Consider the following 24,310-nt stretch of genomic DNA (forward strand, 5'->3'; position numbering starts at 1 on the left):
GTGTGTGTGTGTGTGTGTGTGTTAAGCCAAAGATCTGGGCTGCAAAACTGCCAATGTTGCAGAAATATAAAATAACCTTTGATGCCATCTAGGGGTTGTCTAAATTTATGGAGCCCAGATCATGCGCTGTATTTGTGCGTGTCCTTGTGTTTGGTTGTGTGCAACATTAATTCATTTCTCTGCTTCGCAAGAGAATTGAGAACCGTGCAATGGCAGAGCATTTAAAAAAAGTAAAAGTAAAATAAAAATATTAACCTGCCCCTGCATTATCTTCTTTTATAACCACGGATCCCTGCTACTTTACTCCTGGGTTGTAGCCACACTAAATAGCAACCGTATATATTACCTGGAAACAGGACATTTCATTTCAATAGTCAAAAAAAAAAAAAAAAGACTAACCGACACGGCACGGCAATTGTTTTGCTCACAGGAGACAAAGATCTTGTTCACCCTGCCCAACAAAGAATTGGTGAGGGTTGTTGGCCTTGCCAAGATCCTTCAGAGAAAAAAAAAAAACCATGATTGGAAAAAGCTCTTTTGAGGTAATTTGAAAACAAGAGGGTGTTTGCAAATTCCCTGATCTCTTTTGCCTCCCCCCCCTCTCTTTTTTTCTTTGTAGAGCTGAAGATCTGGTAATTCTGAAGGTGGAAAAAGAATGAAAACATGGGTTACAATAGGAGAGTCTGGAGCAGACATTCCTTTCCAAACGGGGCGTTTTCCGATGCTGTCAAACTTCGAAGCTGGTATTTGAGGGGGCCTTTCAAAGCTGCCTGCTAATTGCAGCCTGGAAGTTCTCTGAAGCATTTCTCGGTTGAGACTTGACAGACCGCCCCCTCCAAGACTCCATTTATTTTAAAACATCTCCCTTCCTTCTTTGCCAGAGATCACCGCTTGTCCGACCCCACCGGGGTCATCTGCCCTTGAAGAGCCGTATTTTGGCCACTGAGGCGAGGGTTTGTGTCACGTTTGCCTCAAAGTCTCCATCATGGACGCCGGTCTGCCGAAAGGCTCCCGCAGAAGGATTATTCTCCCAGTAGTGGTGCCAATTGCCTCTGTTGTCTGCCCCAAAGCCGTAGAGATCCAGCTACGGAGAAAGAGTGGATAGGACAAAAAAAAGGAAAAAAAAGAATTGGTTCTTAAATGGATTTTATTTTCCTTATGTCTAATATTTCTAGCAATCGTAGAACCTAGAATAACAAGAGTTGGGAGGGACCTTGGAGGCCTTGTAGTCCACCCCAGCCCCCGCTAAGGCAGGAGACCCTATATCAGGGGTCTTCAAAGTTGGCCCTTTTATGACTTGTGGACTTCAACTCCCAGAATTCCTCAGCCAGGCATGCACAAGTCATAAAAGGGCCAACTTTGAAGACCCCTGCCCTATACCATTTCAGACAAATGGTTATCCAGTCTCTTTTTGAAAGCCTTCAGTGATGGAGCAGCCTCAACTTCTGAAGGCAAGCTATTTCATTGGTTGGCTGCTCTAACCACTAGGAGTTTTCTCCTTAGGTCCAGGTTGCTTCTCTGCTTGGTTAGTTTTCATCCATTGTTTCTTGTCTCGCCTTTTGGTGCTTTGGAAAATAGTTTGACCTCCTCTTCTTTGCAGGAACCCTTCAAATATTGGAAGACCGCTATCATGTCTCCCCTAGTCCTTCTTTTCATTAGACTAGACCAGGATGGGGAACCTTGGCTCTTTTATGACTTGTGGACTGGCTCGGGAATTCTGGGAGTTGAAGTCCACAAGTCATAAAAGAGCCAAGGTTCGCCACCCCTGGACTAGACATACCCAATTCCTGCAACCTGCATTGACTTGATGACACAACCATTGTTCAAGTTGACCCTTGAACAACATTAAAAAAACACTTTTAAAAAAAGATTTTCCACACATCCTGTTCCATTACTGTAATCCTTTAGCCTCCAGCCCCTAATCATCCTTGTTGCTCTTCTCTACACTCTTTCCAGAGTCTCAACATCTTTTTTGTATTGTAGTGACCAGAACTCGATGCAGTATTCCAAGTGTGATCTTACTAAGGCTTTGTAGAGCGGTATTAGAAGTTCACGTGATCTTGATTCTATCCCTCTTATTAATACCTTCACAGGTATTGCTGAAGTAACCATGACAACCTCAAGACAATGTTAGCCCCCTCCTTTGCAATGGAAGATATTGTTTTCCAAAATTATGTAGGCTCCCTGGGAGAAGAAAACATGATTTAGTAGGATGTTAGCCACCTATAATCCTCAATTGTCGAAGTACAATTCTCACTGTTTAAAGAAGATGATGGTGCCTAGAGCAGAAATTCAGCAATGGCCTGATACGAATTTACAGAAAATCTATATTATATAAATAAAAATGTAAATGTTCGTTTGTTCAAAATCTTAAATCTCCGAAAGTTCTTCACCGATTGCTTTGAAATTTTGACACAACGTTGCATTCGAATACGCGCGTGTTTTTATATACATACTATTATATAGATGTCACACCTGCGACAGGTAAAAACATGCTTTTTTTGGAAAAACAGCGCCATCTGTTGGACGTAAAAGCAACACATGCTACGATTTTACGATTCCATTTCAATGTTTCCGATTTACGATTTCCAAATTTCCAATTTTACGATTCCATTTCAATGTTTCCGATTTGCATTGTTAAATCGAATTTTCATAGATTGATTTATTTTCATTTTGATTTAATTATTTCGTGTGACATTGCGTTGGAATTGAGCTGTGTCGTTTACCATAGCGTTCATTTCGTGAGTATAGTTTATTACAAACGTGCGCTTTCTCTTTTCTTTCTTTTCCATTTAACCAGACTGAGCCACAGCAACACGTGGCCGGGTACAGCTAGTAAGGAATAGTTTCATTAAGATTACAGTAATGGGAACAGGATGTGTGGAAAAACATTTTTTAAAAAGTGTTCTGGGTATTTAAGGGTTAACTTGAACAATGGTTGGGTCATCAAATCAATGCAGGGCACCATGCAAACCAGGATCTCTCACTTTTTATGAAGGTAGCCTAGCCTTAGTATGTCACTTACCTCATCACAGAGGTGCAGGGCAAAGATAATTGATAGGAATCCGGTTGAGGGATACCTCCCATGATGTTGGAGCCAGTTGTCGTAAACATATTTTATAAAACTAGGATGATAAACCATGATCTGCACAAAATGAAAGAACATACCCTATTACTTTAATTTCAGAGAAATTAAATTAAAAAAAAAACCCCAGCAAATTCTAACAATGTACAAAATGTGCTCTGTTCCCCAATTGGCAAGTTTGGTACATCCTCATCAAACAACAGTTGAACACTGGAGAAACACCATTTATTTTGAGAACCTTGAATAAAAGTATGTGGTTGCAGGGGATTAAATGCAATGCTTTTTGAAACGAGCAGGGCCCAGATTTGAAAAACGGTATTTATTTAATATATCCTATCATCAAGGGCTAGAAGTGGGTTGTACAGGAAGTTGAAAAAGAGAAAGGAGATGAAAGAGAAAAAAAAATACACTGTAATATAAAAAGTCTTGCTTGGGTAGCTTTTCCTATCTCAGATTTTAGCATGTCAAGAAAGCAGAATTTCTAAGAAACCAATAATTTCCAAACACAGAGAATCCCAGTCACAGTTTTGGCAGGTGATGCCACCAGTGGCCAAAATCTAAGCTGTCCATCAGAATAATCAACTAGGAATAATAATAATAATAATAATAATAATAATAATAATAATAATAATAATAATAAAAAACAACCCAATAATTTGCAAGCACAGAGCATCCTGTCATGATCGTGGCAAGTGATGCTACCGATGGCCCAAACCTAAACTATCAATCAGAATTACTGTATTAGCTAGGATTATTGTTTGGATTACTGCAGTGTGCCTCACAAGGGGCTGCCCTTGAAAGCTGTAAATTTGCAAGCTAAAAAGAGAGAGGGCACCAGTTTAGATTCCTGTTCTTGAAGACCACTCAGAAGCTACACATGGTCCAGAATGTGGCAGGGCAAGTGTTCGTGGGCACAACTCTACTGTATAACCACAACACTTCTACTGTTTGAGTTACACTGGTTGCAAGTAGGCCAGCTTATCTATAGCAGGACTTTTCAACCTTTTCACCCATTGTACCACTTTTAGGATATGGCAACATCTGAGTACCACCAGCAAGGTGTCAAAAACTTGATGACCCCCCCAAAAAAGGGAAAAAAGTAATAAAGTACAGGTAGTCCTCGACTTACAACAGTTCGCTTAGTGACTGTTCGAAGTTACAATGGCACTGAAAAAAGTGCTCCCAAGCCACAGCCGAGCAAGACACCTGCCTGCCCACCCGGCCGCGCTCTTCCTCCTGTCTGAGGTTTTCATTGTTGAGGATTGGCAACGGGGATGGGGGGGTGTGTGTTTGGTTTTTATTCCCACCGTCTGCTGGGTGGTTGCAGCAGGTTTTGGTCACTTCACATGACCCTGGGACACTGTGACCGTCATAAATATGAATCAGTTGCCAAGCATCTGAATGTAAATCACAAGACCCTGGAGATGCTGCAACATTCCAGCTGATCGGCGCTTCTTCAGGGCTCAGCAGAAGCACAAGGATCAGCGCCGAGCTCCAGCTGGAGCCAGGCACTGATCCTGGCGCTTCCACTGAGCCCTGACAGCCCCGAAGAAGCGCCGATCAGCTGGAAAGCGGCACTGATCCTGGCGCTTCCGCTGAGCCCTGACAGCCCTGCAGCTCCAGCCGTCTCTCGCTCAGGCTTGTGCGGTGCTGCCACCGGTTCAGCTCATTCCCCTCCCCCACTACCACTTTTCTAGGATGGTCGCGTACCACCTGCTAGGTGCCAATGTACCACAGGTGGTACCCGTACCACTGGTTGAAAATCCCTGATCTATAGGACCATCTATCTCCAGATATTTGTGCTTACCCCACAGGTTTGGCCAGGATTTCTAAGTCCTATAGAAGAGCACCTTTCCATCCTGAGATTCAGATGGCCTGATCCTTCTGGTCATTAAAAAGATCTTTTGAGATGTGGTTCTTCTCTGGCCCTGAGGCAGGATGTTGTATGAACCATTAATAGGAGCCCTGGTAGCGCAGCGGTTAGAATGCAGTATTGCAGGCTAACTCTGCCCACAGCCCAGAGTTCGATCCTGACAAGGCTCAAGGTCGACTCAGCCTTCCATCCTTCCGAGGGGGGTAAAACGAGTGCTCTAAAGCACCACGGGGCATACATAAGTCTAAAGGTTATTGCTATTAATATGCAATACGTTGATATATTGCCCTCTGTGCAATATGTGCCTTTGCTGGCTTTTCTATATCCTGAGGATTTTTTTGAACCCCTCTTAGCTCCCCAGAGTTGGACAGCAAGAGGGTAGCCGCATACACTGAATAAATCCATAATTAATAAACAACTTATTCTGCCAGAACACCCATAACTCAGTACAGGAGACCGCTCGAGTTGTATATGTAAAAGGTTAAAAGACCCGGAGAATCCGCTAAAACCAAAGGAAGCAGCAGGAAATTCTAAAGCAGCTTTCCAGGCCTCAGCTGTCAATCAGAGTTCAGTGTGGTGGGGGCTGTCTCTTCAGGGCCCATCTGGAATTTGGAATGCAGCTGTTGGAGGCTCCCGCAAAAAATCACAGATGTAGTGTGGGGTGTCTATTCATAGAATGGCTGCCAGGATGGGAGTGAAGTAAAGCAAACTCATTTTCCAGGACACAAGTTTTTAAATCACTGGAGGTTCTTAAGAAAGCCAGTCTCTCTCTCTCTCTCTCTCTCTGTGTGTGTGTGTGTGTGTGTGTGTGTGTGTGTGAGAGAGAGAGAGAGAGAGAGAGAGAGAGAGAGAGAGAGAGAGGGAGGGAGAGGGAGAGAGAGAGAATGAATCTCCTGCATACTACAGAGGACTAGGCTAGCTAATCCTTGCGGTCTTACAACAGTTCATTTAGTGACCGTTCAAAGTTACAACGGCACTGAAAAAAAAAGTGACTTATGACCGTTTTTCACACTTACAACCGTTGCACCATCCCCTTGGTCGTGTGATCCAAATTCAGATCATTGGCAACTGTTTCATACCTATGACGGGTGCAGAGTCCCGGAGTCACGTGATCCGCTTTTGCCACCTCCCGACAAGCAAAGTCCATGGAGAAGCCGGATTCGCTTAACAACCATGTTACTAACTGAACAACTGCAACGAGTCACTTGACAACTGGGGCAAGAAAGGACATCAAATGGGGCAAAACTCACTTAGCAAATGTCTCACTTAGCGACAGAAATTTTGGGATCAATTGTGATGGTGAGTCATGCCCGATTTTCTCTGAGAGAGACAGAGAGGGGGGAGAGGGAGAGAGAGAGAGGGGAGAGAGAGAGGGAGGGAAGGAAGGAGAGAGAGAGGGGGAGAGAGGGAGAGAGAGGGAGGAAAGAAAGAGGGAGAGAGAGGGAGGGAAGGATAGAGGGAGGGGGAGAGGGAGAGGGGGGAGAGAGAGAGNGGAGAGGGGAGAGAGGGAGGGAAGGACAGAGGGAGGGAGAGGGAGGAGAGAGGGAAGGACAGAGGGAGAGAGGAGGGAGGGAGAGAGAGGGAGAGGGGGAGAGAGAGGGAGGGAAGGACAGAGGGAGAGAGGAGGGAGAGGGAGAGAGAGGGGAAGAGACGGAGGTAAGAGAGAGGGGGAGAGGGAGAGAGGGGGGAAAGAGAGGGAGGAAGGGAGAGGGGAGAGGGGGAGAGGGAGAGAGGGGGGAAAGAGAAGGAGGGAAGGAGAGAGAGAGAGAGAGAGAGAGACAGAGAGAGAGAGACAGAGAGAGAGGGAGAGAGAGATGATTCTCCTGCATACTGCAGAGGGCTGGGCTAGCTGATGTTTGTGGTCCTTTCCATCTTGGCAGCTTTGTCATTCTCTAAGTGTGTTTCCTGCCACATCCTGCCTTTGACACTTCCTTCAGCTTATTTCTTCATTTGGGTGAAGAACCTGAAGCAGATTTCACTTTTGATTTTCTGAGAATACCCAGAGGGAAAGTCTTTCTAGGGCCCAAGACAGATTTTTGGAAAGAAGGGAGATGCTAGATGTCAGCCCTGTACAGCATGCCAGCTTGCTTTTTTAAAAAAAACAAAACAAAAACAACAACAATAACAATTGATTGATTGCATTTATATCCTATTTCTGTTGTCGCTATGCTGGAGGTTCTGGATGGCATCTATAAGGTCTTCCATAATTTTACCCCTGTGGAAAAAAAGCCTGCGAAATCAAAACTCGCAGCACTTTTTCAACCTGAGTTATTTTCTCGGGGGATAAAATTAGGGGGAAACTGCGATTTGGAAGCTTCTAATAATATTTTCCACTTGACTCGTTTTTTAAGGGGTGACTGGGCTGTTCTCTCTGCTACCTGTAGGTGGTGCTACAACAACACTTTCTTAGCAATTGAATGCTGCTCCATCCCTGTGTCTATTGGGGAAAGTTTTAGTAAAGTCTGTCCTGTAATTTTCTTCAAAATTTAAAATTTTTAAAAAGTTTAAAACATTCAGATGCCACTGTTTACCTGGGAAGGTGCTCCCAGAAATTACATCTTGTGCAAACCTAAACATTCCCCTTAGCAGAGAGCATAGTTTTTTGGAATCTTAGATCAGGGGTCTTCAAACTTGGCCCTTTTATGACTTGTGGACTTACACTCCCAGAATTCCTCAGCCAGGCATGCTGGCTGAGGAATTCTGGGAGTTGAAGTCCACAAGTCATAAAAGGGCCAAGTCTGAAGACCCCTGTTATAGATGGATGCAATCTGTGCTTGCTCTGTGCTTGCTTACAAGGATTAGGGTGGAGAAAATGGACACAGGGTGATAAAAAAAACAACACACACCTCGCTGCCTTATTTATTCATTCAGATCACAGGCTGCAAACCAAATTGAACAATAGTTGTCAGGCTCCAAAACTCAAGAAAGACAGGTTATGTTCCTTCTAAGCAGTTTCCTTTATTGTTCGTCACCCGTAGACAGAAATCTTGCCAAACTAAAACAATTCCTTACATCACTAAAGATATATTCTGAGAACTTCTAGGGACTTCCTCCCAACCAAACTATTTAAACTTTGCTGTTTCTTGGTCCTTTGGAATGCAGCCCCTCCCTCCTGGGAATCCAGACTGCATTCTACCACGATAATGTCCCAAAGGTACTTTATTCAAAAGAAAACTGGACTTTCTTGGTTTTTATTTTATTTTTTTCTTTTGAAAAACATTTTGCTTCTCATCCAAGAAGCTTCTTCCGTTCTGAAGCAAGAAAGTCTAGTTGTCCTTTGGAAAAAGCACTTTTGGGACAACCACGATTGACCATCTGCAAAGACATTCCAACACAATCACGGAATTCACACACCATGTTAGCCTTGGATTAGCAACACGCTTCCTGCATTCACATAAAATGCCATCCCCCATGGAAATAAATTGTTATGATGGTGTTTCATGAGGACCTTGGTCACATCACATGCTAAGATGGATGTTGGGCTTTCTACAGTACCATGAACATATCCTATCATGCAATGAACAATAATTACCAATTTTCCCTAGTCCTGCATATGGTGGAACTCAACTCACCTGAATTTACAACTTTCTCAGTCTACCTATTTCAACCAAGTTGAGTTCTGTGACTTCAGCCAGTCAGCTGGGAAGGTGAACGTTCACTTCTGAATCTCCATATTAGGCATCCTATAGCAGTGGTTCTCAACCTTCCTAATGCCGCGACCCTTTAATACAGTTCCTCATGTTGTGGTGACCCCCAACCCTAAGGGCTCTCCAAGCACGCACTGACGCCGCCCACTCACCCGCCGCGCCCGGGGCTCAGTGCGCCTCGCCTGTCCTCGCCTCACTTCCGAAGGTCGCCGGCCTGCCCGGCTCCAGCTGGCCGGGGAGGGGGGGGCAGGAAGGCCGCTCCGCCGGCTCCACCCAGCCTGGTTGGAGAAGCGCCCAGGTGGGGAGAGCGAGAGAGCGCCAAGAGGGTGACAGCGCCGGCAGAGCTTAGTTCAGCCTCCTCCGTGGAAAGGGCCGCGAAGCAGCGCAGCCTCCCTTAGGAGATGCTCAACGGAAACGAATACGGCGGTGCAACGGCCCCCAGCTCGAAGCTGTGCGGAGACAGATAGAGGAGCGGGGTCTTGGTTCCTAAGACCATCGGAAATATGTCTTTTCTAATGGTCTTAGGCGACCCCTGTGAAAGGGTCGTTCGACCCCCAAAGGGGTCGCGACCCATAGGTTGAAAACCGCTGTCCTATAGGTTACTCGTGAACAAGGGTCCGCAAGGAGAAGGGCGGGGTAAAAATATAATAATAAATAATAAAATAAGGGTGTGTGTTAAAGGGCGTGTTGTGTGTATCTTTGGATGCAAAAATAAGGGTTGTTCCATCCACTTAGGACGAGAGAGAAGCCCGATTTGCGCTTTAATGTATGCAGCCAAATACATCCTGCTATGTAGCTGTTACATTGAAGCTTGTTTGAACAGCAACAAGGAAAAAAACCCGAAGAGGCAGCTTCTGTGCAATTCAAAACATATTTTATTTACTAACCTGATCTTCTGCCAAATGCTTCACCTTTATCTTTCACAGATTTCAAAGTAAATGAGCTTCCCGCAGCCCGCCTTTGTTTGAACAATCTGTCTGGGTGTGCATAGGGAGAGGAACGAGGATTTCCCCCTTTCTTGAAAAAAGTTTGCTTTATTATATTATGCTATCCATTGTACAGAGCTTGCATTAAATCAGAAGAGGTGGAAGGGCCCCTTATGTCAACCTCGTGATGCAGGAATTCAAATTAAAACGTATCTAATGGATGGCTATCCAGATTCTGATCAAGCCTTTCCAGTGAAGGAGATTCCATAATCTTTCTGAGGAATGGGTTCCATATGATTTGTCTCTGCCAACAATCAACCATAATATGCTTCCCTATAACTTAGATCCACTCTTCTGTTCTTCATACTAGACCAGGGGTAGGTAACCTTGGCTCTTTTACGACTCGTGGACTTCAACTCCCAGAATTCCTGAGCCAGCATGGCTCAGCTTGGAAACCTCTCCCTTTCCCCTCAGCATGGCTGGCTCAGGGATTCTGGGAGTTGAAGTCCACGAGTCATAAAAGAGCCAAGGTTGCCTACCCCTGTACAACTCTTTTGATCTTCTCCATCCTTTCAGAAGTTTGAAGAGGGTTATTATATTCCCCCCTCCCTCTTAAGACTCTAAATATACCAATCCCTTAATGGAACATAGAATCATAACGCTGGAAGGATCCTCAGAGGTCTTCTAGTCCAACCCCCTGCTCAAAGCAGGAGATCGTATACCATCCCAGTCAAATGGTTGTCCAAACTAATTTTGAAAACCTCCAGTGATGGAGCACTGAATTTAATTTCCTGACTGAACATGAAAATGAATGAAAGGGCGACCATTCTCTTCCGACTGAGGGTGATCTGGATTTGCCCTTTCCTTACAGAGAAAGAACCTTCTGGAATGAGTGTAGCCACAACTCACCTTGTCTTTGTTGACCTTGATCTTCCGGGGAACAGGAATATATGTGCTGTCAAAAAGAGAAATATAGTCTAGTCAGACAAAGCTTACAGCTTCTCACATTGGAATGAAAAAGCAACCTTAATTCTGAATTTAGTATCCCGACAAGACTGTTTCTTACAAATAGGCAATCCAATGGGACACAGGGCAGAAATCATCCTGCAGCCAAGAAGGCTCCACACACATTTGCACTACTCAGGTGACCCTGAGGACACAGGTAAACCTCCAGGTGGCCTCAACGACTCTCTAGAAGAAGGCAGCTGTCTGCAAGCAGCATAAATCCTTCCATTTCCCCCACCATCCAGTCAGAGCTGAAGAAGCTTCTTGGATGAGAAGCAAAACGTCTTCAAAGGAAAAACAAGGAAGTCCAGGTGCCTCATGAAAAAGCACCTTTGGGAGAGAACCCAATCAAAGGTAGAACATGAATTTGAAAAATACAGGTAGTCCTTGATTTATGACTGCGTCCGAACCCAGAATTATGATCATTAAGTTGTTGCTGTGGTTAAGCAAGGCACTCATGCAATCCCATCGCTCCCCATTGCAGTCACAATAATAATAATAATAATAATAATAATAATAATAATAATAATAATAATAATAATAATAATAATAATAATAATAATTAAAAAAAAAGTTGGAAGGGACCTTGGAGGTCATCTGGTCCAACCCCCTGCTCAAGCAGGAAACTCTATATCATTTCAGACAAATGGCTGTCCAGTCTCTTCTTAAAAACTTCCAGTGTTGGAGCATTCACTGCTTCTGGAGGCAGGTTGTTCCACTGGTTAATTGTTCTAACTGTCAGAAAGTTTCTCCTTAGTTCTAGGTTGCTTCTCTCCTTGATTAGTTTCAATCCGTTGCTTCTTGTCCTGCCTTCAGGCACCTTGGGAAATAGCTTGACTCCCTCTTCTTTGTGGCAGCCCCTGAGATACTGGAACACTGCTATCATGTCCCCCCTCATGCATGGTGTGCAAAGGACGGGGCTGAATGAATCAGCATAATTTAAGGACTACCTTTACAGTGAGGTTGACTTCTCCCACTCCCCTTAAAGATATGCACAAGAGCAGGGGTAGGCAACCTTGGCTCTTTTATGACTCGTGGACTTCAACTCCCAGAATTCCTGAGCCAGCCATGCTGAGGGGAATGGGAGAGGTTTCCAAGCTGAGCCATGCTGGCTCAGGAATTCTGGGAGTTGAAGTCCACGAGTCATAAAAGGGCCAAGTTTCCTATCGTATAGGCCAGGGGTAGGCAACCTTGGCTCTTCTATGACTCATGGACTTCAACTCCCAGAATTCCTGAGCTAGCCATGCTGAAGGGAAAGGGAGAGGTTTCCAAGCTGAGCCATGCTGGCTCAGGAATTCTGGGAGTTGAAGTCCACGAGTCATGAAAGAGCCAAGGTTGCCTACCCCTGCACAAGAGGAACAAAATATTAGTGTGAGTATGGATTGGTAGTTTGAAGTCTATCTCCAGTTTCTATCTTCAACCCTTTTAATTACAACTCCTATAACTCCCCAACCAGCTAATTCGGTTTACGTTCCCTTTCACGGAAGTGTCTTTTGCATTCTGACTTAGCTGCAGCTCCTGCATATATGTCCTCTTTCCTTTTAAAAGAAGCTTATTTATCCCTTCTTTAAAAGGGAATTACTCCTTTCCAGTCCTTTCCTTGGTTTTGGAATAAAATCTTTGCCATTCTCTTCTTGCCATTTATCCTGTTCCTGAAAGCTTACAACCACAAATCGATCCCAAAATTTATGTCGCTTAGTGAGGCATTTGCTATAATAATAATAATAATAATAATAATAATAATAATAATAATAATAATAATAATAATAATAATAATAATAATAATAATAATAATAATAATAAAAAAAGTTGGAAGGGACCTTGGAGGTCATCGAGTCCAACCCCTTGCTCAGGCAGGAAACCCTATACCATTTCAGACAAATGGCCGTCCAGTCTCTTCTTAAAAACTTCCAGTGTTGGAGCATTAACCACCTCTGGAGGCAGGTTGTTCCACTGGTTAATTGTTCTAATTGTCAGGAAGTTTCTCCTTAGTTCTAGGTTGCTTCTCTCCTTGATTAGTTTCCAGGAGAGAAGGAACCTAGAACTAATGAAAAACTCCTGACAGTTAGAACAATTAACCAGTGGAACAACCTGCCTCCAGAAGTGGTGAATGCTCCAACACTGGAAGTTTTTAAGTGAGTTTTGCCCCATTTGTTGTCCTTTCTTGCCACAATTGTGGAGTGACTCATCGCAGTTGTAGTACCATGGTTGTTAAATTAATCTGGCTTCTCCATGGACTTTGCTTGTCAGGAGGTTGCAAAAGCAGATCAGGTGACTCCGGGACACTGCACCCGTCGTAAGTATGAAGCAGCTGCCAAGGATCCGGATTTTGATCACATGACTAAAGGGATGCTGCAACGGTTGTGTGAAAAACGGTCATAAGTCACTTTTTTCAGTGCAGGTCTCTTTGAACGGTCACTAAATGAACTGTTGTAAGTCGAGGACTACCTGTATAATCAAGGATGGTTCCTGCCCTAATTTCCAGTTTAATTCCCTAATGGTTCCCATTCCAAAATACATGCAGCTCACTAGTGTTCCTCCTATTAGATTAATTCCTTTAGGAAAGTTGGCCACTGCACACTCCCTTAAGTGATTCTGGCTAGATTACAAGACACAATAAAAAAAACTATAAAAGTAGCAACACTTATAAAGCACAAAAACTGCAGGCAGTAACACTAAAAGGCCTGGAAAAATATGTGAGTTCTGAGCCTTCTCATAAACTGTAATAAAGGAAAGATTTTTGCTTCGATTTCTAGCAACTATTTACTGCATAATATAGATCCCCTCATTGGAAAAAGTCCAGTTGGTTGTTGATGTGAAAAATATCTCTGCTGGGACTGGTACACACAATGCAGTCTAAGCAATTTTTAAGATTAATTTACGAAAAATTGCCAATTTTGGTAGTTAGGACTTCTTGTTAACCTTTTTTTTTAAATATAGTAGATAGATAGTAGATCAAATCGGTTGACTGATAATAGATTTCTAGAACTGTGATATTTTTAATGTCAGATAGCAATTTTGCAAATATAGAGGTAGGTGTTTATAGACGGGTCCTGTTTTGCAAGGAAAAGGGAATAATTTCGGTTGCTGAAATATATTTATCAGTGTTCAACCAGAAGGGACATTTTCTGTGTATGCTTGATATTTTGTTTGTACACTTTTTATTTGTTTGTTTTTGTATTGTAATTTTAATAATAATAATAATAATAATAATAATAATAATAATAATAATAATAATAATAATAATAATAATAATAATAATAATAATAATAATAATAATAAAGTTGGAAGGGACCTTGGAGGTCATCTAGACAAGTGGTTCTCAACCTTTTTAATGCCGCGACCCCCAACCGGTCGTAAGTCGAGGACTAAACCGGTCGTAAGTCGAGGACTAAACCGGTCGTAAGTCAAGGACTACCCAACCGGTCGTAAGTCGAGGACTTTCCCTGCCCGGGAGCGCCACGCATGCGTGGTTCCGCCCCCTGCACCGGCCGAGGCGTAGCTGGCAAGTGGCAGAGACGGAGCAGGCCGACCACCAGCTGGCCCAGCCCAAGGGAGGTAAGGCACCCGCCGGAAAAGGGGGAAAAAATGGCAGACAAAAAAAATGGCGGACAAAAAAATGGCAGACAGCCTTGCTTGGCGACCCCTGTGAAATGGTCGATCGACCCCAAATGGGGTCCCGACCCACAGGTTGAGAACCACTGATCTAGTCCAACCCACTGCTCAGGCAGGAAACCCTATACCATTTTGGACAAATGGCTGTCCAGTCTCTTCTTAAAAACTTCCAGTGTTGGAGCATTCACCGCTTCTGGAGGCAGGTTGTTCCACTGGTTTATTGTTCTCACTGTCAGGAAATTCCTCCTTAGTTCTAGGTTGTTTCTCTCCTTGGTTAGTTTCCATCCGTTGCTTCTTGTCCTGCCCTCAGGCGCTTTGGAGAATAGCTTGACTCCCTCTTCTTTGGGGGCAGCCCCTGAGATATTGGAAGACTGCTATCATGTCCCCCCTCGTCCTTCTCTTCGTTAAACTAGACATACCCAATTCCAGCAACCGTTCCTTATATGTTTTAGCCTCCAGTCCCCTAATCATCTTTGTTGCTCTCTTTTCTTTTTGTCTGTATTTTAATCTTGGAAATAAATAAACATTGATACGAATGAAGGCCAATATATACGTGTCCCAGGGTAATGTTGCAGGATCCAATCTGGGTTGGTCACTGGGACCAGGGTTTTATCTTCTGACTCATGCTTCATCCTCAGGGAATCTCTCTAGCAGAGTGTGTACTTTGGGCTATTTTGTGTGTGGTATTTATTATATGTTGCCTGGTTGGGTGTGGCTAAAAAAGCCACATACAACCAGGCGCCACATAAATATCACACCCCGAATACCCAAAGCATGAATAACACACAGCCCGAATCCGAAAGCTCAGAAGACCTGGTGACTGATCCAAATTGGATCCTGCAAAAAGATTTACACAAACAAAGCAATAGGAAAAATTGCCAAAGAATGTTTGTCAATGGATTTTTGAGTAAACAATAGAAGAACAGACAACGATAGGAGAAGACATAATCTTTCCTTATTTGGTCAAAAGACACGGACTTTGCCAATGATGAAAACTTTGCAACTTGTCACATCTTTCGCACATGACTTGCATCGCTGTCCTGAAAACCAAGTTTTGGATCTTACAAAGAAGAAAAAATTTAAAACCTTCCCTTTACACAATTCAGATCACGAGATCCTTGTCCTGAAACGCCCTTTTGCTGAGTAGATGAAATACAAATTCCAATGCATATTAATATCCCCTTGTGCGCAATACAAAAGTGTTTCCTGGACAACAAGGAAGCGCTACTGTGACTCCATTGTTCCCACCACGTTTGCGAGTGTGCTTATACGTACGTGTGCTTTTAGTGTAAAATCTATTAAGACACATTTTTTCCCCATTGTTGACATTAAGCTAACAGTGGTCCTAGTTTAGCCTCTTGGTGTTATAGAGCAGGGCTTTTCAACCTTTTCACCCATTGTACCACTTTTAGGATATGGCAGCATCCGAGTACCACCAGTCGCCTAGCAAGGTGTCAAAAACTTGATGACCCCCCCAAAAAAAGGAAAAAAAGTGATAAAGTAACAGGTAGTCCTCGACTTTCAACAGTTCGCTTAGTGACTGTTCAAAGTTACAATGGCATTGAAAAAAGTGCCCCCCAAGCCACAGCCGAGCAAGACACCTGCCTGCCCGCCCAGCCGTGCTCTTCCTCCTGTCTGAGGTTTTCATTGTTGTGAGCATTTCTGTTGAGGATTGGCAGTGGGGGTAGGATGGGGAGGTATTTGGTTTTTATTCCTCCCGTCTGCTGGGTGGTTGCAGCAGGTTTTGGTCACTTCACATGACCCTGGGACACTGTGACCGTCATAAATATGAATCAGTTGCCAAGCATCTGAATGTAAATCACAAGACCCTGGAGATGTTGCAATATTCCAGCTGATTGGCACTTCTTCTGGGCTCAGCAGAAGCGCCACGATCAGCATCAAGCTCCAGCTGGAGCCTGGCGCTGATCCTGCACTTCCACTGAGCCCTGACAGCCCCGAAGAAACGCCGATCAGCTAGAAAGCAGCACTGATCCTGGCGCTTCCGCTGAGCCCGGACAGCCCTGCAGCTCCAGCCATCTCTCGCTCAGGCTTGTGTGGTGCTGCCACCAGTTCAGCTCATTCCCCTCCCCCGCTACCACTTTTCTAGGATGGTCACGTACCACCTGCCAGGTGCCAATGTACCACAGGTGGTACCCCTACCACTGGTTGAAAAGCCCTGTTATAGAGAGTAGAAGATATTCGAGGGAAATCACAAGGAAAAAAACAACAACATTTTCACGCAATGCAGAACTTATGGGAACTATGAGGATGGCCACTAATATAAAATAGCTGAAAAGAGGAACTTTCTTCATTTAATTTGATTAGATTAACAGTGTTCTCTCACCCAGAAGAGAACAATAAGAGAAGGCTGTCTAGTTTTCCCTTGAAAATGTTCTTGCTTTCGTAGCTCAGCTTCTAATTTTTGAGACACTTAAGAGTCCCAGAAGGCAGCAGTGATCATTTAGAGTAGAAGCCTTTGAGAAATTGTTAAGGTGTGTTTAACAAGCACCTGTCATACTGATAGAAGAGAATATTTGTAGCTCAGGGTTCAACTGTGGGATCCTTGGTGCTCTCTGAGCTTGGTGGTTTCCTGGCAGATTTTCATTACCAAACTGGGTAACATCATCAGCGCATAAGTAACATCAGCAACACCTCACTAGCAATCAACACCCAGATGGAACAGAGATTAACACCAAGATTAACGCTAGACCAGGGGTAGGTAACCTTGGCTCTTTTATGACTGGTGGACTTCAACTCCCAAAATTCCTGAGCCAGCCATGCTGAGGGGAAAGGGAGAGGTTTCCAAGCTGAGCCATGCTAACTCAGGAATTCTGGGAGTTGAAGTCCACGAGTCATAAAAGAGCCAAGGTTGCCTGCCCCTGCACTAGACCAACAAGCAACAAGTAAATAATACACCAATTAAGGAACTACCAACTCAGACAAACAAGCTAGCAGGAAACAACAGCCTACTCAAGGAACCACCAAGAATATTCCCATAGACCAGGGGTGTCAAACTCAATTTCACTGAGGGCCGCATCAACATTGCGGTTGCCCTGGAGGGGGGCAGGTGGGTGTGGGCAGAGTGGGTGCATCCTGCTGGGTGGGCGTGGATGGAGTGGGTGTGGCCTACTGGGTTGGCGTGGTCAGTTCTACATCATTCGCATCAAGGGTGCCTATGGGGGCCTGGGCAGGAGTGGGACATATCTGAGGGTCTCTGGCAGAAGGGGGTGGGACCGGGGCAAGTGCCAAGGTATGGTCCACCGGGGCAAGTGCCAAGATGGCCACCACAAAATTGTACATTGGCTCCCGGCCGGCCTGGGCAGGGCCAAGGCAGCGGGGGCCCTTCCCTCACTGTTTCCAGGATGGCTTCGCGGGCCACATGAAACCACTTCGCGGGCTGCATCCGGCCCGCCGGCCCTTGTGTTTGACATGTCTGCCATAGACACTGACAAGTCAAGCCACTTGTATGTAAACAGAGATTAAACCACACTCCCTTCTAGCACAGAAGGTGTTACCTAGTTTGATAAGGAAATAACTGCAAGAAAACCACCAAGCTGAAAGAGAAGCAAGGACCTCACCGTCCTACTATCTAAACAAAAGTTCCGTTTGTTCAGTGAATTCTGTTCCATTTTACGATTTTTCTTGCCACAGTTGTTTAGGGAATCATAGCAGTTGTTAAGTTAGCAACCCGGTTGTTAAGCGAATCTGCCTTCCCCTTTGACTTTCCTTGTCAGAAGGTCACAAAAGGTGATCACATGACCCCGGGACACTGCAACCGTCGTAAATATGAGTCAGTTGCCAAGAGTCTGAATATTGATCTTGTGACCACAGAGATACTGCAACGGTTGTAAATGTGAAAAACAGTCATAAGTCACTTTTTTTCAATACCGTTGTAACTTTGAACGGTCGCTAACTTTACTGCTGTAAGTCAAGGACTCCCTGTAGAGGTAGCCCTCGACGTATGACCACTATTGAGCCTAAAATGTTTGTGGTTAAGTGAGACATTTGTTAAGTGAGTTTTGCTCCATTTTACAACCTTTCCTGCTACAGTTGTTAAGTGAATCCCCTGCATTGGCTAAGTTAGTAACCCGGTTGTTAAGTGATTCTGGCTTCCCCCATTGACTTTGCTTGTCAGAAGGTCACAAAAGGGAATCACGTGACCCTGGAACGGAGCAACGGTCGTTAAGTATGAACCAATTGCCAAGCATCTGAGTTTTGATCATGTGATCATGGGGATGCTGCAAAGGTTGCAACTGTGAAAAATGGTTGCGGGTCACTTTTTTTCAAAGCTGTTGTAACTCTGAACGATCACTAACCGGACTGCTGTAAGTCAAGGACTACCTGTATTATATATTAATTTTCCCAAAGGTTTAGAACTCCCTACTTCGGCTTTCCAGCAATTTTAGAAACTTAGCAAGAGGGTTTATAATAATAATAATAATAATAATAATAATAATAATAATAATAATAATAATAATAATAATAATAATAATAATAATAATAATAATAATAATAATAATAATAATAATAATAATAATAATAAAGTTGGAAGGGAGCTTGGAGGTCATCTAGTCCAACCCCCTGCTCAGGCAGGAAACCCTGTACCATTTCAGACAAATGGCTGTCCAATCTCTTCTTAAAAACCTCCAGTGTTGGAACATTCACAACTTCTGGAGGCAGGTTGTTTCCCTGATTAATTCTTCTCACTGTGCAGGAAATTTCTCCTCAGTTCTAGGTTGCTTCTCTCCTTGGTTAGTTTCCATCCGTTGCTTCTGTGGACCGGTACCAGGCCGCGGCATGCCAGCAACCGGTCCACACAAACAAGCAAAGCCCCATCTGTGGGATGCAGGCAGCACACAAACCACGCACCCTCCGGTCCATTTCCCCCAGACTTTTTCAGTATTGCCATCTTACGTCTCCGCTACCTGGGGAAAACACTCAACATGCAGAAGAATCTACGATTGGCCAAGTCTTCTTGTTCCTCAGGTCTACTTACTGATTGATGGTGCCGTTTGTGAGGGCACTGATGACCCAACGCAAGTCTAAGATTTTGAACGGGATGAGAATCATGTTGACCATCTCCCCTAGTTCTCGATAGCTCTCTGGGTAGACAAAGTGATGAGTGGTTTTGCTGCCGACATCCAATTCGAAGCCCTTTGTTGGGGCTTTGTTCATTCTTCATGCAAAAAGGGGGGAAAAATATTGAGGAATGAGAAGAAGTATCAGTCAACGAGAAGAAGAACACTCATAATACTTTGGATTTACTCCGTGACTTACGACCACAATTGAGCCCAAAATTTCTGTTGCTAAAACAGTTGTTAAATGAATGTTGCCCCGTTTTATGACAACAACAACAACAACAATAATAATAATGTTGGAAGGGACCCTTGGAGGTCATCTAGTCCAACCCCCTGCTCAGGCAGGAAACCCTATACCCGTGGTGGCGAACCTATGGCACGTGTGTCACAAGTGGCACACAGAGCCCTCTCTGTGGGCACACGCACCACCGCCCCAGTCCTAGGGTTTTATAAAACCTTTTCGCTTTAGGCCTCCGCTGCTGTGTGCAAAAAAAAAGAGAAAGGTTCAATCAATCAATTAATCAATTTCAACTTCTCGTGGGAAAAAAAAAGATCTTGCAAAGTTGGAATTGATTGATTGTACTTTTTACTCCCACCCAGTCTGCCGTTACCACCAGTCACGCCCACCCAATGGACCACGCCCACCCAATGGGCCATGCCCACCCGGCACCCGACGATACATAAGTGGGTTTTGGGTTGTAGTTTGGGCACTCGGTCTCTAAAAGGTTCACCATCACTGCCCTATACCATTTCAGACAAATGGCTGTCCAGTCTCTTCTTAAAGACTTCCAGTGTTGGAGCATTCACCGCTTCTGGAGGCAGGTTGCTCCTGTCAACGCTGCTAACATCAGATGTTTTTGCTTTGACCACATATGGAGATGCAGCCATTTTTCTTCTTACATTTTACTCTTAGAATTAGAGTTAGAATTAGATGATACTGGGGGGAGGGAGGAGGAGGAATGTGCATGGGAGTTTAGCTAGACATAACAATACTGAACCTAGTGTGTGAACCAAGGTTATTGAAATAAGAGATGATAAGAAATGGCGGGTTGGAGAACTGGAGGGAAAGCCTGCATTTCAAACTAATTGGAGAATGTGATTTATGGCTGTTAATGAGAGGAGGGAATCATGCTTTGATACTATGTGCTGAGGGGAGGGGAATTCAGTTTTTGGCTTCGATTGTGTTAGTGCCGATGCTATGCTTCTCAAATAAAGATTCTTTAAGGTAAACAATGCCTCAAAGTTCTTTGAAGAGTTTTGTCTGTCGGAACCATAACAGTTCCACTGATTAATTGTTCTAGCTGTCAGGAAGTTTCTCCTTAGGTCTAGGTCAGTGATGGCGAACCTTTTAGAGACTGAGTGCCCAAACTGCAACCCAAAACCCACATGTATCATCGGGTGCTGGGTGGGTGTGGCCCATTGGCTGGGTGTGGCCCATTGGGTGGGCGTGGCTGCCATGGTAACGACAGACTGGGTGGGAGTAAAAAGTTCAATCAATCAATTTCAACTTTGCAAGAACTTTTTTTTCCCGCGAGAAGTTGAAATTGACTGATTGAACCTTTTTTTTGTTGTAAACGGCGGCGAAGGCCTAAAGCGAAAAGGTTTTATAAAACCCAGCTGAAGGCCTAGGACTGGGGCAATGGTGCCATGCCCACAGAGAGGGCTCTGAGTGCCACCTCTGGCACCTGTGCCATAGGTTCGCCACCACTGGTCTAGGTTGCTTTTCTCTTTGCCACAGTTGCCAAATGAACCACTGCTGTTGTCAGTCAAGTCATGGTGGTTAAATGAATCTGGCCTCCGCATTGACTTGAATTGTCAGAAGATTGCAAAAGGTGATCGCATGACTCCCGGGATACTCCCAACTGTCACAAATATGGTTTGAGTTGCCAAACGCTGCAAGGTTCATAAGTGTGGAAAACAGCCATAAGTCACTTTTTTCAATGCCCTTGTAACGTTGAACGGTCGCTAAAAAAATGATTATAAGTCAAGGACAACCGGTATATGCAACATCTTTTGATCTGAAAGACAGGGATGCGGTTCTTATTTTAAGCTGTGGTTAGAAAACATCGTTTCCTAGAGGCAGCTTGCAACTTGTTCAAATAAAAGGAGAACAATAGCGGTTAAGCTATGACAAGAATATGACAAGGACAAGAAAAACATTGTTCCTGGGGATTAGGCAAGTGATAAGTAAAGATGGAAGTTTGCTATTCGAACAGACCGTTTTTCTTGATTTATCTGCATGCCGCATTTATCTGTGCAAATCCACTTGAGCAAGGCTAGATTTGGGAGACCTTTGCTGATTATTTTCTTTTTTGAAATTTTGAAATAATTCAAAGGTATCCATGATATTTTTATTTTTTATTCGCTTAATAATATAAAATACAAAAATACAAAAGCAAGTAGTGGGAAACAAGGGGGAGGGGAGGGTAAGAGAGAAGTGTGGAAGAGAGGAAGGAAAGAAAAAAAAGGCATTTAATTCTGACTTCCTTGCAGTTAGAATAAGGCAGGGGTCCTCAACCCCTGGTCTGTGAACCGGTACCAGGCCATGGCATGCCAGCAACCGGTTGCTGAAATTGGGTATATCTAGTTTAATGAAGAGAAGGACGAGGGGGGACATGATAGCAGTGTTCCAATATCTCAGGGGCTGCCACAAAGAAGAGGGAGTCAAGCTATTCTCCAAGGTGCCTGAAGGCAGGACAAGAAGCAATGGGTGGAAACTAATCAAGGAGAGAAGCAACCTAGAACTAAGGAGAAACTTCCTGACAGTTAGAACAATTAACCAGTGGAACCACCTGCCTCCAGAAGCGGTGAATGCTCCAACACTGGAAGTTTTTAAGAAGAGACTGGACAGCCATTTGTCTGAAATGGTATAGGGTTTCCTGCCTGAGCAGGGGATTGGACTTGATGACCTCCAAGGTCCCTTCCAAATTATCATCATCATCATCATCATCATCATCATCATCATCATCATCATCATCATCATCATCATCATCATCATCTGTGGGATGCAGGCAGCACACAAACCATGCACCCTCTGGTCCGTGGAAAAACCTTTCTCCACGGAACTGGTCCCTGGTACCCAAAAGGTTGGGGACCTCTGGAGTAAGGCATTAACATCAACTTTTTACTTTTCCATAATATTATAAACTAGCTATTTCTATAACAGCAAATCTTTTACTCTTTATGGTGGACATGCGATAAAGCAAAGAAATATTGGAGCAGGATTCATATTCTAATACAGAAAATGCCTTAAAGTGAATGTAAAAATAAGACCAGACACTTTTCTTTTGGGCTTCATGGAAAAAGTCTTGGGAAAAAGAAATTGGAATTCTGATCTTAAACAGGTTGACGGCACAAGAATACTCTATGTCAGGGGTGTCAAACTCAATTTCATTGAGGGCCGCATCAGCATTGCAGTTGCCCTCAACGGGCCGGGTGGGTGTGGCCATGGTGGGTGCGGCCTACTGGGTGAGTGTGGATGGGGTGGGTGTGGCCTACTGGATGGGTGTGGCCTACTGGGTGGGTGTGGTCAGCTCTACATCGTTCGCGTCAAGGGTGCCGGTGGGGGCCTGGGCAGGAGTGGGACAGATCTGAGGGTCTCTGGCAGAAGGGGTTGGGACCAGGGCAAGTGCCAAGGCATGGTCCACTGGAGGAGCCTCACTGTTCCTCTCAGGCCATGCGGGGGGGGGGTTGGTGGTGCGGGCTGCCCGGAGCCCTGGGCAGCAGAGGTCAAATGCCCAGCCTGGCCCTTGAGTAGCCGCGGCACCAAGCCCAGCCCCACTTCCTCAAGGCTGCTGCTCAAGGTTCTCCTGGTTTCTCACTGTTTACGGACGGCCTTGTGGAGCTAAGACTGAATGCGTTTCAGCATAGATGGCCACCACAAAATTGTACATTGGCTCCCGGCCGGCCTGGGCCAGGGCCAAGGCAGAGGGGGCCGTTCCCTCACTGTTTCCAGGATGGCTTTGCGGGCCACATGAAACCACTTTGTGGGCCGCATCTGGCCCCCCGGGCCTTGTGTTTCACATGTCTGCTCTATGCATAAAAACGGAAGGACATTTCGGTTCCCACCATGGATGAGTGGCTACAAAAGCTGATGGAGTTAGCAGAGATGAGGCTAAATTGACCGTTCTGATTAATGAAAAGAATATAACTGCTTTGCTTCTACTTGGAAACCATTTCTGAACTTTGTGCTTGAGGTGGGGAAAAAAATGAAATGTTGATTTTGAGAAATGTTTTTAACATTCTGGCAGGGGTGGTGGGCTCCCATGGCCTAAAACAGGGGTCTTCAAACTTGGCCCTTTTATGACTTGTGGACTTCAACTCCCAGAATTCCTCAGCCACGCTGGCTGAGGAATTCTGAGAGTTGAAGTCCACAAGTCATAAAAGGGCCAAGTTTGAAGATCCCTGGCCTAAAAGAACCGTCAACAATTGGGTCAAAGAGGATTAAGTTATTTGTTTCTTGGATACCATTTCTCCATATCTGGCAGGGCATGAGCAGAAAAGGAGGATTGTTAAGAAAAAGAATGGGAAAGAGATGGAGGGCAACTGTGTACAAGTGGGATTCTTTTCTGCTATGGCCTCTTCTGCTTCCTCGAAAGGATGGCTGCCATGTGCAAAGAAGATAAACCCCTCATCTTACTACTGCTTTCTGTGGATGGAGGCTATTCTCTCTCCAGGAGTGATTTTACTTGAACCCAGGGACTTGTAGCTACTTACCTAAACACAAGGTCATGAGCATCAATCTGCTGGCCATACTGTGACTGCCGAAGATTCCCTGAATTTCCTACAACAGCACACCTACGACACCGCGAACTGCTCCTGTCCAAATATTGCTCCCAGTCTCCTGGAATGAAGCTGAAGAGTTCCTGGACGGTCTCATTCATGGTCTTGGGACTTCTCTCTCCCTGGAGTTTCTGCAGAGAAGATTTGGGGGACTCACTATGACATTCTGAAAAGTTTGAAGACCCAGAAGTCAGAAGGCATCAAGTGACAAAGTTCTAAGCTCTTCAGAAAGGCTTCTGACTTAGATGAGCCATGCTCATTTGATCCATAAGAACAGGTGGGTCTCCAAACCCGGCAAC

At 44.6% G+C, this 24,310-nt stretch overlaps 1 protein-coding gene across 1 annotated transcript in view; it reads right to left on the reverse strand.

Moving 5' to 3' along the window:
* Positions 1-863: 863 nt before the first annotated feature.
* Positions 864-24,310, reverse strand: part of ST3GAL1 (ST3 beta-galactoside alpha-2,3-sialyltransferase 1) — a 25,612-nt gene continuing 2,165 nt past the window's right edge. The window contains exons 2-6 of the mRNA XM_015828763.1: positions 23,946-24,142; positions 19,148-19,327; positions 10,441-10,486; positions 3,026-3,145; positions 864-1,084 (exon numbers count right to left, since the gene is read on the reverse strand). Coding sequence (XP_015684249.1) covers positions 911-1,084; positions 3,026-3,145; positions 10,441-10,486; positions 19,148-19,327; positions 23,946-24,142 — 717 coding nt within the window. The 3' untranslated portion in view covers positions 864-910. The remainder of the gene's footprint in view (positions 1,085-3,025; positions 3,146-10,440; positions 10,487-19,147; positions 19,328-23,945; positions 24,143-24,310) is intronic.

This window comes from Protobothrops mucrosquamatus, unplaced genomic scaffold (assembly GCF_001527695.2).
Source record: "Protobothrops mucrosquamatus isolate PMUCROS unplaced genomic scaffold, P.Mucros_1.0 scaffold4868, whole genome shotgun sequence".
Taxonomy (NCBI): Eukaryota; Metazoa; Chordata; class Lepidosauria; order Squamata; family Viperidae; genus Protobothrops; species Protobothrops mucrosquamatus.